At 34.5% G+C, this 17,404-nt stretch overlaps 1 protein-coding gene across 15 annotated transcripts in view; it reads right to left on the minus strand.

The window, feature by feature from the left end:
* The window catches only part of CSPP1 (centrosome and spindle pole associated protein 1), a 281,804-nt gene that overhangs the window by 62,389 nt on the left and 202,011 nt on the right, over positions 1–17,404 (minus strand). For 12 of the 15 annotated variants that reach the window (XM_047725298.1, XM_047725303.1, XM_047725299.1 and 9 more), the window contains 5 exons: positions 16,901–16,994; positions 15,381–15,438; positions 13,227–13,435; positions 10,728–10,849; positions 10,295–10,373 (listed from right to left, as the gene is read on the minus strand). The exons of 1 other annotated variant lie outside the window; for it this stretch is intronic. In XM_047725298.1, coding sequence (XP_047581254.1) covers positions 10,295–10,373; positions 10,728–10,849; positions 13,227–13,435; positions 15,381–15,438; positions 16,901–16,994 — 562 coding nt within the window. The remainder of the gene's footprint in view (positions 1–10,294; positions 10,374–10,727; positions 10,850–13,226; positions 13,436–15,380; positions 15,439–16,900; positions 16,995–17,404) is intronic. 2 more of the 15 variants (XM_047725310.1, XM_047725308.1) reach the window with 1 other exon arrangement.

Consider the following 17,404-nt stretch of genomic DNA (forward strand, 5'->3'; position numbering starts at 1 on the left):
AGAACAAGAGTAGCAAATTTATAACAGAAAAATACACTTTAGGTCAAAAGCCATTAGTAAACACAAAAAAGAATCTCTTATACTGTTAAAGGGTCAACTTAACATTAAGACATAATAAACATACATATACATAACTACAGAGACTTAGCATATAAAAAGCAAAAACAGAAGAGAACAGAGAAATCAAAAATAATAGACTTCAATACTTCACTTCTAATAATAGATAAGGACAACTGAACAACTACATAGAAGATCAACAAGGAAATACAGAAAATAATACTATAAGCCAACTAAATCTAGACACACTGATGGAATGATCTACTCAACAAGAGGACAATACACACTCTTCTCAAATTTATACAGAATTCTCCAGCACAGACCATATGTAGGTTATAAAACAAGCCTCATTAAATTTAAAAGGACTGAAGTCATACAAAGTATGTTCTCCAACTGCAACAGAATTATACCACAAGTGAGTAAGAAAAGAAAATTTGAGAAATTCACAATTTTGTGGAAATTTTTTTCTAGATTTTATTTATTTATTTGACAGAGAGATAGTGAGAGCAGGAACACAAGCAGAGGAAGTGGGAGAAGGAGAAGCAGGCTTCCTGTGGAGCAGGAAACCTGATGTGGGGCTCGATCCCAGGACCCTGGGATCATGACCCAAGCCAAAGGCAGACGCTTAACAACTGAGCCACCCAGGTACCCCAATTTTGTGGAAATTAAACAACACACTCTAAAGTAACCAACAGATCAATGAAGAAATCAAAGGAGAAATTGGACACAGGGACAATCCTCTCACATCTTCAAACCCTTAAAGGGCTCAGCCTGAAAGAAACTTGGGGCCAACATCTCACCTGATGTCTGGTCCCTCTTCTCCCCCTGGGAAAGTGAATAAATGCTGTCCTGCTTATGGCTCTACTATTTGTGCAATTCTTTGTCACCCACATCACTAGGCCATATTTTGGTGGCACTATACATGAGGTCTGGACACTGCTTACCATGATCCATCTCAACCAGATCTCCTTGTCAACCAATATTAAGTGAGTCAAAATTTTCATTTTTAAGAGGACTCTGTGAGATCTTGAGCATTAGGAATTATTACTAAGTGTTGGCTGATTTCCCATGGCAGGATCAAGCCCCAGTACTGGGCTCAGTCAACAATCAGTGTATCGACCACTGGAGGGACAACTCTTCTGGGTCCTTCCATAGTCTTGGGACCATCAATCCCTTCCCCTCACAGGGGACCCTGAGTTTGGGCGATACCCTTTCCCTCTTGGGCTTGATACTGGTCAGGGTTTCATCTTCTTGGAATGCTGGGTCAAGATGTCTCCCTTCCTGATTTTTCCCTTTGTTCCAGTCATCGAAATCTCCTTTCTCCTTTTCCTAGATTTCCAGATAGTCAATACCATGTCTACCCTTCTTAAGGAATTGGAAAATACTTTGAAGTGAATGAAAATAAAGAAACAACATATAAAATGTCAGGGATGCAGCTAAAAAGGTACTCAAAGGAAAATTTATATTTATATACACTAAAAAAGACACCAAATCAATAACCTAACCTCCCACCTTCAAAAACTAGAAAATTTAAAAGCAAACTGAAAGAAACAAAAAGATCAGAGAAAAAATAAATGAAATGGAAATTAGAAGCACAAGAGAAAAAATCAGCTAAATCAACAGTTAATTCTTTAAAAAGATCAACAAAATTGACATAAGTTCAGCTCGAATGACCAAAAGAAAAAGACTAAAATTACTGAATTCAGGAAAAAAAGAAAGAATATCACTACTGACCTTATAAAAATTAGAAAGACTGTAAGGGAATACTATGAACAACACTATCCCAACAAATTAGATCATCTTTTTTTTTTAATTAATTAATTAATTTATTTATTTCACAGAGAGATCACAAGCAGGCAGAGAGGCAGGCAGAGAGAGAGGAGGAAGCAGGCTCCCCGCCGAGCAGAGAGCCCCATGCGGGGCTCGATCCCAGGACTCCGAGATCACGACCCGAGCCGTAGGCAGCGGCCCAACCCACTGAGCCACCCAGGCGCCCCCAAATTAGATCATCTTAATGACGTAGATAAATTCATAGAAAGATACAAACTACCAAAACAGACACAAGAAAGAGTTAAATAAACTGACATCAGGTAAAGACACTGAATTAGTAAAATAAAAAAAAACAAAAAACAAACAAACAAACAAAAACTACCCACAAAGGAAAGACAAGAGCCAATTAATTTCCTGGTAAATTCTACCACAATGAAAGAATTAAAAACAATCTTTCACAAACCCCAAACAGAAAATGGAGGACCACTTTCAACTAACTCTATTAGGCTAGTACCATCCTGATACCAAAATCAGACATGAACGGACACCTGGGTGGCTCAGTCAGTGAAGCACCCAAGTCTTGGGTTTCACCTTGGGTTGTGATCTCAGACTTGTGGAACTGGGCCCCCCACTGGACTCCACCATCAGCTCACAGTCTGCTTAAGATTCTTCCTCCCTCCTTCTTCTCTCCTCCCCCGACTCATCCACTCTCTCTCAAATAAATAAAAATTTTTTTTAAAAATCTGACATGAAAACAAAACCAAAGAATAATATCACTCATAAATATAGAGGCAAAAGTCCTCAACCAAAAATTAGCAAACTGAATAATCCAGCAACACATAATAAGGAATAGTACTTCATGACCAAGTGGGATTTATCACATGAATTCAAGGTTGATTTAAGATCTGAAACTAATTAACATAATATACCATATTAATAGAATAAAGAACAAAAACCTCTGAAGCATCTCATTAAATGCAGAAAAACCATCTGGCAAAATTCAACTTCTAATTTAGAAATATGTTGAAATATGTTAAAATTCTAAATACCATTTATGATCAAAACAATCAACAAAGAATAAAAGGAAACTTTGTCAATCTGATAAAGGCAATTACAAAAAACCTGTAACTAACATCATACTTAATGGTTATAAATGCCTTCCACTTAAGATCAAAATAAGATAAAGATACCCACTCTCATAAGATCTATTCAACATTGTATTGAAGGTTCTAAGCAAGACAATTAATGAAGAAAAAGAAATAAAAGGTGTAAGAAGGAAAGGAAGAAAATAAAATTATCCTCATTGACTGATGACATAATCATGCATACAGAAAATGCTAAGAAATCCACTAAAAACTGTTAAGAGTTCAGCAAAGTTGCAAGATACAAGATCAATACACAAAATTCAAATGTATTTCTACAAACTACCATGAATAATATGGGAATGAAATTAAGAGAACAATTCCATTCACAACACCAAAGAGTATTAAATACTTTGGAATAAATTAAAAGTTAAATAGTCTAAAAGTTACAAAACATTGTTGAAAGAAATTTAAAAACCCCAAATAATTTTAAAGAAATTCCACATTCATGGATTGGAGACTTAATATTGTCAAAATATAAGACTAAACCACAAGGAAATAGAAAGTCTGGAAAAACCTATAATTAGTAAGGAAATTGAATCATTAATCAAAAATTTCCTGACAGAGTAAAGCCACAGACCTGATGGTTTCAATGGTAAAGTCTACCAAACACTTAAAAGAAAAACTAATATCAATCCTTCTCAAACTTTTCCAAAACCTTGAAGAGGAGGGAAGACAACCTAACACATGCTGAGAAGCCAGCTTTACCCTTATATCCAAACCAGACAAAGATGCTACAAGAAAATTACAGACCAATATTGCTTGTGTCCACTGATGTAAAAATCCTCAACAAATACCAGCAAGCTAAACTTAAAAGCCTATTAAAAGAATTAAACACAATGGTCAAGGGAGGGTTTATTCCTGGAATACAAGGATGGCTAATATACAAAAATCAATCAATACTATATACCACATTAACAGAATGGAAGAAAAAAAAACACATGATCACCTCAACTGATGCTGAAAAAGAATAATAAAATTCAACAATCTTTCTTGATAAGCAAACTACCTCAACATAATAAATACCATATTTAAGAGATGGAAAGCTTTTCCTTGAAGTTCAGAAACAAGGCAAAGTACCCATTTTCTCTACTTTTATTGAACATAGTATAGGAAGTTCTAGCCAGAACAATTAGGATAGAAAAATAAGTAAAAGGCATCCAAATTGGAATGTAAGAAGTAAATTTCTGTTCATTGTTGACATGATCTTATACAGAGAGAACTCTAAATCCCCCACACAAAAAAATACCTGTTAGTAAAACAAATTCAGCAATGGTAGGATACAAAGTTAACACAAAAATCAGTTGCATGTCTATACACAAACAATAAATAATCTGAAAAGGAAATTACAAAAACAATTCCACTTATAATAGCATCAAAGAGAACAGAATATTTGATGCAATATAATAGCATCAAAGAGAACAGTGGTAAATTGGACAGCCACATGCAGAAAAATGAAATTGGATCATTTCCTTACACCACACATGAAAACAGACTCAAAATGGATGAAGGATCTCAATGTGAGAAAGGAATCCATCAAAATCCTTGAGGAGAACACAGGCAGCAACCTCTTCGACCTCAGCCGCAGCAACATCTTCCTAGGAACATCACCAAAGGCAAGGGAAGCAAGGGCAAAAATGAACTATTGGGATTTTATCAAGATCAAAAGCTTTTGCACAGCAAAGGAAACAGTGAACAAAACCAAAAGACAACTGACAGAATGGGAGAAGATATTTGGAAATGACATATCCGATAAAGGGCTAGTGTCCAAAATCTATAAAGAACTTAGCAAACTCAACACCCAAAGAACAAATAATCCAATCAAGAAATGGGCAGAGGACATGAACAGACATTTCTGGAAAGAAGACATCCAGATGGCCAACAGACACATGAAAAAGTGCTCCATATCACTCGGCATTAGGGAAATACAAATCAAAACCACAATGAGATATCATCTCACACCAGTTAGAATGGCTAAAATTAACAAGTCAGGAAATGACAGATGCTGGCGAGGATTCGGAGAAAGGGGAACCCTCCTACACTGTTGGTGGGAATGCAAGCTGGTGCAACCACTCTGGAAAACAGCATGGAGGTTCCTCAAAATGTTGAAAATAGAACTACCCTATGACCCAGCAATTGCACTACTGGGTATTTACCCTAAAGATACAAACGTAGTGATCCGAAGGGGCACGTGCACCTGAATATTTATAGCAGCAATGTCTACAATAGCCAAACTATGGAAAGAACCTAGATGTCCATCAACAGACGAATGGATAAAGAAGATGTGGTATATATACACAATGGAATACTATGCAGCCATAAAAAGAAATGAAATCTTGCCATTTGCGACGACGTGGATGGAACTAGAGGGTATCATGCTTAGCGAAATAAGTCAATCGGAGAAAGACAACTATCATATGATCTCCCTGATATGAGGGAGAGGAGATGCAACATGGGGTTAAGGGGGTAGGAGAAGAATAAATGTAACAAGACAGGATTGGGAGGGAGACAAACCATAAGTGACTCTTAATTTCACAAAACAAACTGAGGGTTGATGGTGGGGGGGTTGGGAGGGGGGGTGGGGTTATGGATATTGGGGAGGGTATGTGCTATGGTGAGTGCTGTGAAGTGTGTAAACCTGGCGATTCGCAGACCTGTACCCCTGGGGATAAAAATATATGCTTATTAAAAATAAAATTAAAAAAAAAATGATAGTTCTCAATCACAAAAAAAAAAAAAAGAGAGAACAGTGGTGAAAGACTTGTACATACATTGAAAACTATAAAACATTGCTGAGAGAAATTAAAAAAGACAATAAATGGAAACGTACCCCATTCGTGGATTAGAAGAGTTAATACTGCTAAGATGTCAATACTACCTAAAGTGATGCACACATTCAATGCAAGCCTTATCTAAAACTCAATGATTTTTTTTTGCAGAGGAGACACCCTTACTGTTATTTTCTCAAGACCTCAAATAGCCAAAAATTTTTGAAAAAGAACAAGCTACAGGACTCATACTTCCTGATTTTAAAACTTACCACAAAGCTACAGTAATCAAAACAGCATGGTAGTGGCATATAAAGAGACATATATAACAAATGAATAGAGCTCAGAACTAAATGCATGCATGCAAAGTAAAATAATTTTTGCAAGAGTGCCATGAACATACAATAGGAAAATTGCAGTCTTTTCAACAAATGATGCTAAGAAAATGATAGTCACATGTGAAAAATGAAGCTGGGCCCTTAATAACGCTTCATACCAAATGGATCAAAATCCTCAATGTAGGCCAAAAACTATAAAACTCTTAGAAGAAAACATGGGGCAAAATCTTCACAATTTGGGGGCGCCTGGATGGCTCAGTGGGTTAAGCCTCTGCCTTCGGCTTGGGTCATGATCCCAGTGTCCTGGGATCAAGCCCCACATCAGGCTCTCTGCTCAGTGGGGATCCTGCTTCTCCCCCTCTCTTTCTCTGCCTGCCTCTCTGCCTACTTGTGATCTCTGTCTGTCAAATAAATAAATAAAATCTTTAAAAAAAAAAAAAAAAAGCTTCACAGTTTGGTTTTGACAATAATTCTTGGATGGGACACCAAAGACACAGCCAAAAAAGAAAAAAAGAGGCAAATAAAACTTCATGAAGATTAAAATTTTGGGGCGCCTGGGTGGCTCAGTGGGTTAAGCCGCTGCCTTTGGCTCAGGTCATGATGCCAGGTCCTGGGTTCGAGCCCCGCATCGGGCTCTCTGCTCAGCGGGGAGCCTGCTTCCTCCTCTCTCTCTGCCTGCCTCTCTGCTTACTTGTGATTTCTCTCTGTCAAATAAATAAATAAAATCTTAAAAAAAAAAAAAAGATTAAAAATTTGTGTGCATTGATAGTGTTGCTAGGTACTATCAACAAAGTAAAAAGGCAACACAAAGAATGGGGGAAAATATTTGCAAATCATTTATCTGATAAGGAATTAATATCCACAAAAAAAGAGAACTCAAGATTCATCAACCAAAAAACCAAACCACCCAATTAAAAAATGAACTATGACTTGAGCAGACATTTCTCCACAGACAGACAAATGGTCAATAAGCACATAAAACTTCAGTCAACAACAGTAATTGTAAGGAAATGCAAATAAAAATCACAATGAGATAACAATTCATATCCATTAGCATGGCTCTTATCAAATAAAACAAAAATAACAAGTGTTGGTGAGGAGGTGAGAAACTGTAACCCTCATGTACAGTTGATGGGAATGAAAAATAGTACTGCTGCAGTGGAACACAGTACAATGGTTACCTGATAGGTAATTACCATATGATCCAGCAATTCCACTTCTGGGTATATACTTTAAAGAACCAAAAGCGAAGTCTAGAAGACAAACTTGTATACCCATGTTCACAGCTGCATATTTGCAACAGCAAAACATGGAAGCAACCCAAGTGCCTATTGATGGATGAATGGATAAGCAAAATGTGGTATCTACATATGAGGAAGTATTATTCAGCCTTAAAAAGGAAGGAAATTCTGACTTATGCTACAACATGGGTTAACCTTGAAATATTATGATAAGTAAAATAAGCCAGACACAAAAAGACGAGTTACATGAGACTTGACTTCTATGAGGCATCTAAAGTATTTGAAATGACAGAGACAAAAAGGGGCAGAAGGAGGGGGAAATAAGGAAATGTTGTTTAACAGGTATAGAGTCAGTTTTACAAGATGAAAAGAGTTCTAGAAACAGGTGGTGGTGATGGTTGCACAACAATATGAATGTACTCAATACCATTGAACTACACACTTAAAATGCTCAAAATGGTAAATTTTATGTTATGTGTATTTTACCACAATAAAGAAATTGAAAAAAAATTAAGGCAATACTGAGCAGGTCTGCAGATTCCGTATAATGTCTACCAAAAATCTCAACTGACTTTTTGCGTAAATTGGCAAACTTATCCTAAAATTCACATTGAAATGCAAAGGACCTGCAGCAGCCAAAGCAATCCTGGAAAAGAAAAACAAATTTGGAGAACTCACATGTCCCCAATTTCAGAACTTACTACAGCACTATGATAATCAATGCTCCTGGCATAAGGATAAACACACAGATCAATGGAATAGAATACAGAATCCCAGAAACAGAATCACCAAAATTAGTCCAGTGGATTTTGACAAAGATGCCAAAGTAATCCAATAGAGGAAAAGTAATCTTATTAACAAATAATGCTGGGCACCACTAGACACCCATGGGGGGAAAAAAAAAACCTTCAATCTAGGCCTCACATCTTACCTAAAAATTAACACAAAATGAATCATGGACATAAATGAAAAACTATAGAACTTTTAGGGAAAGAGGGGAAAAAAAAAAGAAAACAGAGAAAATCCTTGGAATCTAGGCCTAGAAAAAGAATACTAGATTTGACACTAAAAATACGATCCATAAAAGGAAAAACTGATAAATTGGGCTTGATCAAAATTTAAAAGTTTTGCTCTATGCAACACCCTACTCAAAGGATAAAGACAAGTTTTAGACTGACAGAAAATACTTGCATACCAAATATCTGACAAAGAACTAGTATATAGAATATATCAAGAACCCTCAAAAACTCAGTAGAAAAAAAACAAAAAAAACCCTCCAATTTAAAATGTGTAAAAAATGGGGCACCTGGCTGTCTCAGTCAGTAGAGCATGCAACTCTTGATCTCAGCGTTGTGAATTCAAGCCCCATCGTGGGCATGCAGACTACTTAAAAAAATAAATAAGTAAAATAAAATGTGTAAAAAATATCAAGAGACATTTCATCAAATATATGGCAAATAAATACATGAAAAGATGTTAAGCATTCTTACTATCAGAGAAACGTAAATTAAAACCCCAATGATGTATCATTACACACCTATCAAAGTGGCATAAACAAAAGTCATGACACCAAATGCTGGTAAAGATGTAAAGAAACCAGATTCTGGATACACTGCCAATACAAATGTGAAATGGCATAGTCTCTATGAAAAGTTTGGCAGTTTCTCATAAAACAAAGTTGTGACTACCATATAACCCAACAATAACACTCCTGACCAATTATCCTAAAGAACTAAAGGCTATGTTCAAAACCTGTACACGAAAATTTACAGCAGCTTTATTCATACTAACTTAAATGTCCTTCAATGATGAAATGTTTAAACTGTGGTACAAACATACAATGAAATGTTACTTAGCAATAAGAATAAACAATTTATACATTCAACAACTGGATGAATCCCAAGGGAATTATGCTGATTTTAAAGAGTAAACTCCGAAAGGTTACATATATGATTCCATGTTTACATAGCATTTTTTAAATGGTATTAAAGAAATGGAGAACAGATTAGTTGTTCCTAGTGCCTATGGAGGGAGTAGGGGCAGGAAGAAACTAGGTGTGGCTGAAAGGGCATGATAATGGATCCTTGTGATGACGGTAATGTTCTGTATCTTGAATGTATCTGATGTCATATATTTGGGCTATGTCACTGTACCACAATTCTGCAAGATCTTAGCATTACAGACTGGGTAAAGGGAATACAAGATGTCTCTATATTATTTCTTATAATTACATCATGGGAATCTATAATTATCTCTAATAAAAAGTTTAATTTTAAATAATAATGCTATAAAGTATACTTATTGACATGGAAAAGATGTTTATGATATATTTTTAATTTTAAAAGGTTACAGAACAATATAAACAATATAAGATAATTTTGGTGTATGTTGTGTATATGATTTTGTGACTAAATAAGACTTCCTGAATGCTCAGTTAGATGCACCTATCACTGGATGGAGATTATAGGTAATTTCAATTTTTTCATATGCTTTTTCTATTTTTTTTAAAAGACTTTATTTATTTATTTGACAGAGATCACAAGTAGGCAGAGAGGCAGGCAGAGAGAGAGAGGAGGAAGCAGCCTCCCTGCAGAGCAGAGAGCCCGATGTGGGGCTCGATCCCAGGACCCTGGGATCATGACCTGAGCCGAAAGCAGAGGCTTTAACCCACTGAGCCACCCATGCGCCCCATGCTTTTTCTATTCTCATTTCTCAATATGTATGCATAACTTCTCTAATGTTGAAAATAAGTTTTCTCTCAATATTTTAAAAGTACTTTCTATGAAACATTTTTTTAATTTTTTTAAAATTTTTTAAAATACTTTTTAATTTTTTTAAAGTACTTTCTATGAAACATTGACTTAAAAGCAATACTTTGAATATACTGGTTAAGCAATAATTGACAGTTAAGTTAGATTTGTTCTGAAAGAAAAAACAATAGATTCTATGGAAGACAAATTATTATTTTAATAACTTACATAATAGGCTGTGCTGGCTGGTGGGTGACAGGAGCACTAACATAAGCTGTAGGCTGTACTCCCATCATTCCTGAACCACCTTAAAAGAAAACAAACACATTTATTTCAGAGTACCCATTTATTAACATTTTATTCCTAAAGAAAAAGTCACACACTGAATGTTACCTCAGGGAAAAATTTCATATTTCCTTCTCAGGAGTTAGCAAAGAACATTGCAAGAAACCACAAAATAGACATTTCTTAAAGCTGAATAAAAAACAAGTAACTATGAAATAAAGCTGAGTTTTAAAATAGGGCATTTTTAAGTCAATAAATATGAATATCTGAATTAAGTAAAGCTGTGGTTTTTCAACTTATTTATTTTTGCTTACAAAAAAAATAATTTTCCTAACTGAATCACTAGGAAAAAATATTTAGCCTATAGATAACTTACAATAAGCAAGACTGGGATCCAAATTATTCCTGGCCCCATAAAAATAGTATGCATCATCATAAGGAGTCCGATAGTTAGTAGCTATAGGTGGCAGTAGGGGAGGAGGAGGCAGAGGTGCAATCCTGTATCAAAAGAAAATTGGAAAAATTTTCTCATATTTCACTGCAATTTTTTAAAATCAAGACATAATTCTTTTGCACAATTTTATTGAAAACCTTATTGCTGCTTTAGAAAAGACCACCATCTTGCTTTAATCTCTTATCAAAAATTAGGATTCAAAAAGCAAAATATACTACCACATCTCAGAATTTAAGTTATAACACATAAGACAAAAACTTTGAATAACAATTCATTTCTAATTAGTTACTCTATGCCAGTATTGAACAAACATGGTCCCTGTCCCTCAAAGTAATACAGAAATAAACAAGCAATTACAGCCCAGCATGTAAGTTAAACAATACAGATACACAGTGCTGTAGGAATATGGAACAGGGACATATAAATCACATAGGGGAAAGGAAGAAAGAAGTAAGGCTTTCTAGAAAAGACAATGCTTCTGCCATGTTGCTAGAGTCACAAAGAGGATAATGCAGGAAGAAAAGGCAAATAGGTATAAATGGGATTATAAATGGTTCCATTTGACTGGGGGGAAAGAATGTATTTTTTAATTCTAAAATAATTTATTGTTCTTTCAAAGGAAGTCATATATAATGTGAAAGAGAAGCCACTTAACAGTGAAGTCTGGACATAATGTTTTATCTTTCATAAACTTTTGAAGACCTCTATTTCTGCACTTCATTGCTGATTAGGAAACATCTCTCGATTTGCACCACGGCAATACTTTCTAACAGTAAAAATGGAAAAGGCAAATTCCTTTAGATGACCAGAAAGAGAAAAGGAGAAAAGGGGGCATCCTGGAATGAAATGTCTTCCTTTTTTTTTTTTTTTGGAATGTTTTCCCTTTTGAGTGTATCTTAACAGATTATCCCTCGTTGAATACTTCAAAAACAATTCTGAAGAGCTAAGAAGGCATTCAAGTTCTCTCCAGTTATTAATATTTTTCACACTTACTGGCCACTCAATGTGTCTAACCTCACTATCCTCACTGCATAGGTATGTCAACAAAGCAGTCGAGAAACTGCTATGAAAGGGAAATGTCAACATCATTATATCTTAAATTTGTATAGAGATTTATACAGAATCTGATCTTTACAACAGCTCTGGAAGAGTAGGTAAGAAAAAAAAGACTATTATTTCACTTGTACAAATCAGAAAACTGAAGTTTTATAAAGGTGTAGTATTCCCAAAATGCAGACAGTGGAGCCAACCATTTTAATCCCTAAACCATTGTGGAGACCATCATACTATGCTCTGTAATTTTGATCCCACCTAGTGTTTTGAGTCAGGAAGTCATTAGATGAAACAAACAAAACATCTAATAAACACAGTACACACAGTGCTACAATTTGTTAGTTGTAAATAAAAGACTAAGTTCTACTCAAAGTATAGCCCACTTTCTTTATAGAAAGAAAGTATAGCACAGAAAATATAGTCCTTTATTTAATTAAAGACTAAGTTCTACTGAAAGTATAGCACACTTTCTTTCTTTATAGAAAGAAAGTATAGCACAGAAAATAGTTTTTTATTTACAACTAACAAATTGTAGCACTGTGTATACTGTGTTTATTAGATGTTTTGTTTGTTTCATCTAATGACTTCCTGACTCAAAACACTAGGTGGGATCAAAATTATACAGCACAGAAAATATCAATGTTAAAAAAGAAAACCACTTAATTAAACACTCTCCTATAATTAATACATTAATAGTAAGAAAAAAAATAAGCTCAAATCCTACTAAGGGAAAAAAGCGCCATCCAGAAAAATACCAATGTTCACAAGAAAATTTTCTTTATGTACAGTCTCATATAGCATTATGCCTTTTATCTATAAAAATCAAATCCTTACCCTAATACCTAAGTTATAGGTTTTATAATCTCAAACATTTTTTATTTCAGGTATTTGAGTTGCATAGCCTGTAAGTAATTGCAGAGAAAGAGTTGAAGGAAACAGAAGCCAAAATAAAGTAATATATACAAAAGAACCACATGAGAAATTTTTTTCCGCTTAAACTGAAAGAAGTAATCAGTGTTTGCCAAGTGGAAATTATAAAATTAAAGAAAATGTATAGCTTTTGTATGTTAAAAGTTTTTAATAACAGATATTCCAAAATGTAACCTAAAACTAAATACTAAATGCAGTTACACAGTCTAAAACTATTAAAGCATCTTTAAACAGTAAAAGAATGTTTTAAAGATTTCCCTTGTTTTTATAAGAGAAAAGACTAGTAACACAAATTTCAAGAGAAATTCTTTCACAGAAGCTGTTAATCATACAAAAATCTCTGAAGGACAACTTAATCTGCTTCAGCAAATCCTTGTAAGCCTGAAATACAATGATACCTTACCTAATTCCCAAACACAAAACATTTTAAACAAGCACCTGGGAGGCACCATTTCACCAAGGGTGCAGCTGGGTCCACTGAGCAAATCTTCATTCTGAGATGGGATGGAGTGAATTGATGGGATGGGTGGGGCAGATGGGGCAGATAAAGGAGGGAGAGGTGTCTGGAAAGCTACTCTGGGTCTTTCAGGTGGTATCGTCTCTTCAAAACGTCTTGGTGCCACACTAAACTGCTTTAGTCTATCAGGCTAAAATAAAGAAAAAAAAAATCTGTTTGTTACATATAATCATAAATTTAAAGGTAGAAATTTAAAGGTGGAAGGAACCTCAAAAGACCCTCTATCCGAGATTGTAAACAGGCATTTTAGTTAGTAACAGAATAAAAGAATTTTTATAACTATAAAAGACTTTGAAGATCTAATCCTTATTTTATAAATGGGGTAAATGAGGTTTCCTGAAAGTATATAAATCACCTAAGGCCTCGCCATTAATAAGTAATCAAGCAATAACTGGAGCCAGATATTAATTCTAAATATAAAACTCTATTATACTATAACACTGTGCTATTTCTCTATCCAACTAGCATTTCTGACATCAAGTATTCTCTAGAATGGTCAGCAAATGTTTTCTGTTAGGAGCCAGATAGAAAATATACCAGGCTTTGCAAAGCATGCAGTTTCCTCAGAACTACTCAACTCAATCATAGCACCAAAGTAGCCCAAAACAGTATCTAAATAGTAAGTGAGGGTGTGCTGCGATAGAACTTTATTTACAAAAATAGGAAGCAACTAGATTTGGCCATAGGCTAGTTTCCTAACCCCTGTTTTAGAACATCATTTATGTATCTTTTCCTAAAATTTGACATCAAAAGTATGGGGCGCCTGGGTGGCTCAGTGGGTTAAGCCGCTGCCTTCGGCTCAGGTCATGATCTCAGAGTCCTGGGATCGAGCCCCGCATTGGGCTCTCTGCTCGGCAGGGAGCCTGCTTCCTCCTCTCTCTCTGCCTGCCTCTCTGCCTGCTTGTGATCTCTCTGTCAAATAAATAAATAAAAAATCTTTAAAAAAAAAAAAAAAAAGTAAACCCCAAAGTAATGGTTTAACTATTGTATCTAATGTTCTTATTTATTCTCATAAAGGAACTTGGCACTCAAAAGGCTGCTTTATTCAAATATAAATAAGAAAGTCCATCAAATACTAATATAAACCATATATAATGTATCCATAAATTAAATTAAATGTTTAGCATACTACCATATTACATTAAAAGTTCAAGATTTTAAAAGAAAGTTTTTGATTGTGAAAACTATTTCATAGGTATTCACTGATAGAGGAAAATATATTTAGCTTCGGAATTATCCTTTCTTCCCCACCATATTTAATTCCTCAGGAATGATTTCTCAGATTAATCTAAAAGTTTTATTCTATGAGCAGTCAAAAAGCACATAAGAGTAATATTAGCACAGTATTAAACTTCTTTAAATGGATAACTCAGAGGATATACTTAAAAGTTGCCTAAAGTTGAATAATTTTAAGTTGCTCTATTCTTTCTAAGAATGAACTTTTTAATGAAATTAAAGTTTCTTAGTCATCAAAGATAAAAACTTGCCTTAGCATATCCTACTACAGAAAAAGCATATTTTGAGAAGAGGAATAAATTATTACCTCCTCCTTACTTAACTGCAATGATGTAATTCATTCCACTAAATGATGAGAATTGCAAAATTAAAGTAAAAACAAGATTATTATGTCTCTAGTTTTAGAGTAAGTAAAAATTACTAAAATGCTTAAACACTAGAATCAAAGAATACTGTTTCTTTGGAAATCATTCAATCTAACAAGAGTGGTAAGATAAACTCGAGAAAAATATTAATATTTATTGTAAATTAAACTGAGATAACTTTCCCCTGGATATTGCCTGTGAACAAAGCAGAAAGAAATAATTTAAAACAAACTAAACACACACACACACACACACACACACACACAAAAAACCACACATATGAAAAAGGAAAAATTATCTTAGAGGAATAAACAAGTAAGAGTTAGGACTTAGGTTTTATGAGAACTGAATTCATTACTATTCAAACTGGTCTACTATTATATTTTGCCCAATACCTTCTATCTCTACCTGTCATTACCAGTGAGGCTTATTTAAATGAAAGAGTAAACATTAAAAGATGCCAGAAACACTTACTGATTTCTCAGGGTCTTGTACTCCAGAAGCTGCAACACTGAGTCCCATATCTTTTTCTCTGAACAAAATTAAAATTCTGTATATTAAACAGTTATAGCAAACACTATCAAAATCATAGTAATTACTAAAACAAACTTAAACACAAAGTTCATTCAGTAACATCTTCAAGTACGAGTAATTCCTTTAACTGACAATAAAATCTTAAATAATTCTTAAAACTAAATTTTTTATTTGGTGCAAAGTAAACTAGATTTCACATGTAAACTGACTTACAGTAAGTCTTAAAACTAGTGCCTGGAGGGGTGCCTGGGTGGCTCAGTGGGTTGGGCCGCTGCCTTCGGCTCAGGTCATGATCTCAGGGTCCTGGGATGGAGTCCCGCATCGGGCTCTCTGCTCAGCGGGAAGCCTGCTTCCCTCTCTCTCCCTCTGCCTGCCTCTCCGTCTACTTGTGATCTCTCTCTGTCAAATAAATAAATAAAATCTTAAAAAAAAAAACAAAAAACTAGTGCCTGGAGTACTTCAAAGCCTCAGTAATTCACACAGAATTACAGAAGTAAAACAAAATCTTTACTTTGTGAAACAAAAATGTTTACGGAATGTGTATGTTTTGTTGACTAAAGGGTAAATAATTAAAAATTAATACCATACTTTTAAAGTATTTAAACAGAGTTTTTAAGAAAAAGATGTTACCAAAAAAAAAAAAAAATGTTAGAAATGACTAAGATAAAACATTAGATAATGGCTTTCTCTAACATAGAGGAAAAAAGGCAAAACTAAAAGTTAATAGTATATGGCCTCAAATTCTCTGGAAACAAGATATCTATTCCTAATTGTAAACTATAATTATTATTTCACAACTATTTCTACAAGAAAGATTACAAACACTGAGAGTCGTATACAATATAAATCTGGATTTATCATGATTATTTTTTTATATTGCATTTATGGGTATGCTTATAATTTCACATTGTTATAAAACAAAATACTTCCATTTCATATTTGTGGGCATGTAGATAACATTAAATGCTACTCTAAATAAAAAATTGAAGAAATTAACAAAGGTATATAAAAGGCCTGTTATAGAATATACAAATAGTCTCATCTGTTACCTATATGGCACCATAAATGAACACTCATATAGTATTTGTTTTAGTACCTTAGCTGATATAGAATGTAGAGGCTGAAATAGAAGTGACTTACAAACACATAATCATCTTGGGAAAAATATCCCCATATTTTACTATATAATTTTCATCACCATATCATTTTACACAAAAGCATTTTTCAAAGATTTTATTTATTTATTTATTTATTTTAGAGAGTGGGAGAAAGAGTACATGCGAGCAGGGGGAGGGAAAGAGAAGAACCTCAAATGGCCTCTGCAGGGCTGACACATGACCCAAGATCAGGACCAGAGCTGAAATCAAGAGTCAGATTCCCAAATGACTAAGCCACCCACATACCCTACATAAATGCATTTTAAGTTCAAACATCTTTTTTAAATGCAAACCTTTCATTACCGTCTCTTGTTCTTCTGTTGTTCAGCCATTTGTTCCAACAGTTCTAGTCTGTATTTCTCTTTCCTTTTCTGAATAAGTTCTCTATCTTCACTTCCTAGAAAGTGGTAAGAAAAAAAAAATTTAACTCTTAAGCAACATCTTCAACTAGAAACTTGAATTTTTAAAAGCCTCCATTTTTAATTACATCAAAGAGTAATTAATTACTGCACATGCAGAAAATATAAAAGGCAAAATTGTATATTACCTCAATTAATTTCATAATTTCTGAGTATCTTTTATATGTCAATCACAAAATACATCACGCTTTCCCAAACCTCTAAACTTAGTCAAAAACTTTAAATAAAAGAATACTCAGGGCACCTGGGAGGCTCAGAGGGTTAAGCCTCTGCCTTTGGCTCAGGTCATGATCTCACAGTCCTGGGATCAAGCCCCACATTGGGTTCTCTGCTCAGCAGGGAGCCTGCTTCCCCCCCCCCACTCTCTACCTGCTTCTCTGCCTACTTG

This window comes from Lutra lutra, chromosome 4 (genome assembly GCF_902655055.1).
Source record: "Lutra lutra chromosome 4, mLutLut1.2, whole genome shotgun sequence".
Classification (NCBI taxonomy): domain Eukaryota; kingdom Metazoa; phylum Chordata; class Mammalia; order Carnivora; family Mustelidae; genus Lutra; species Lutra lutra.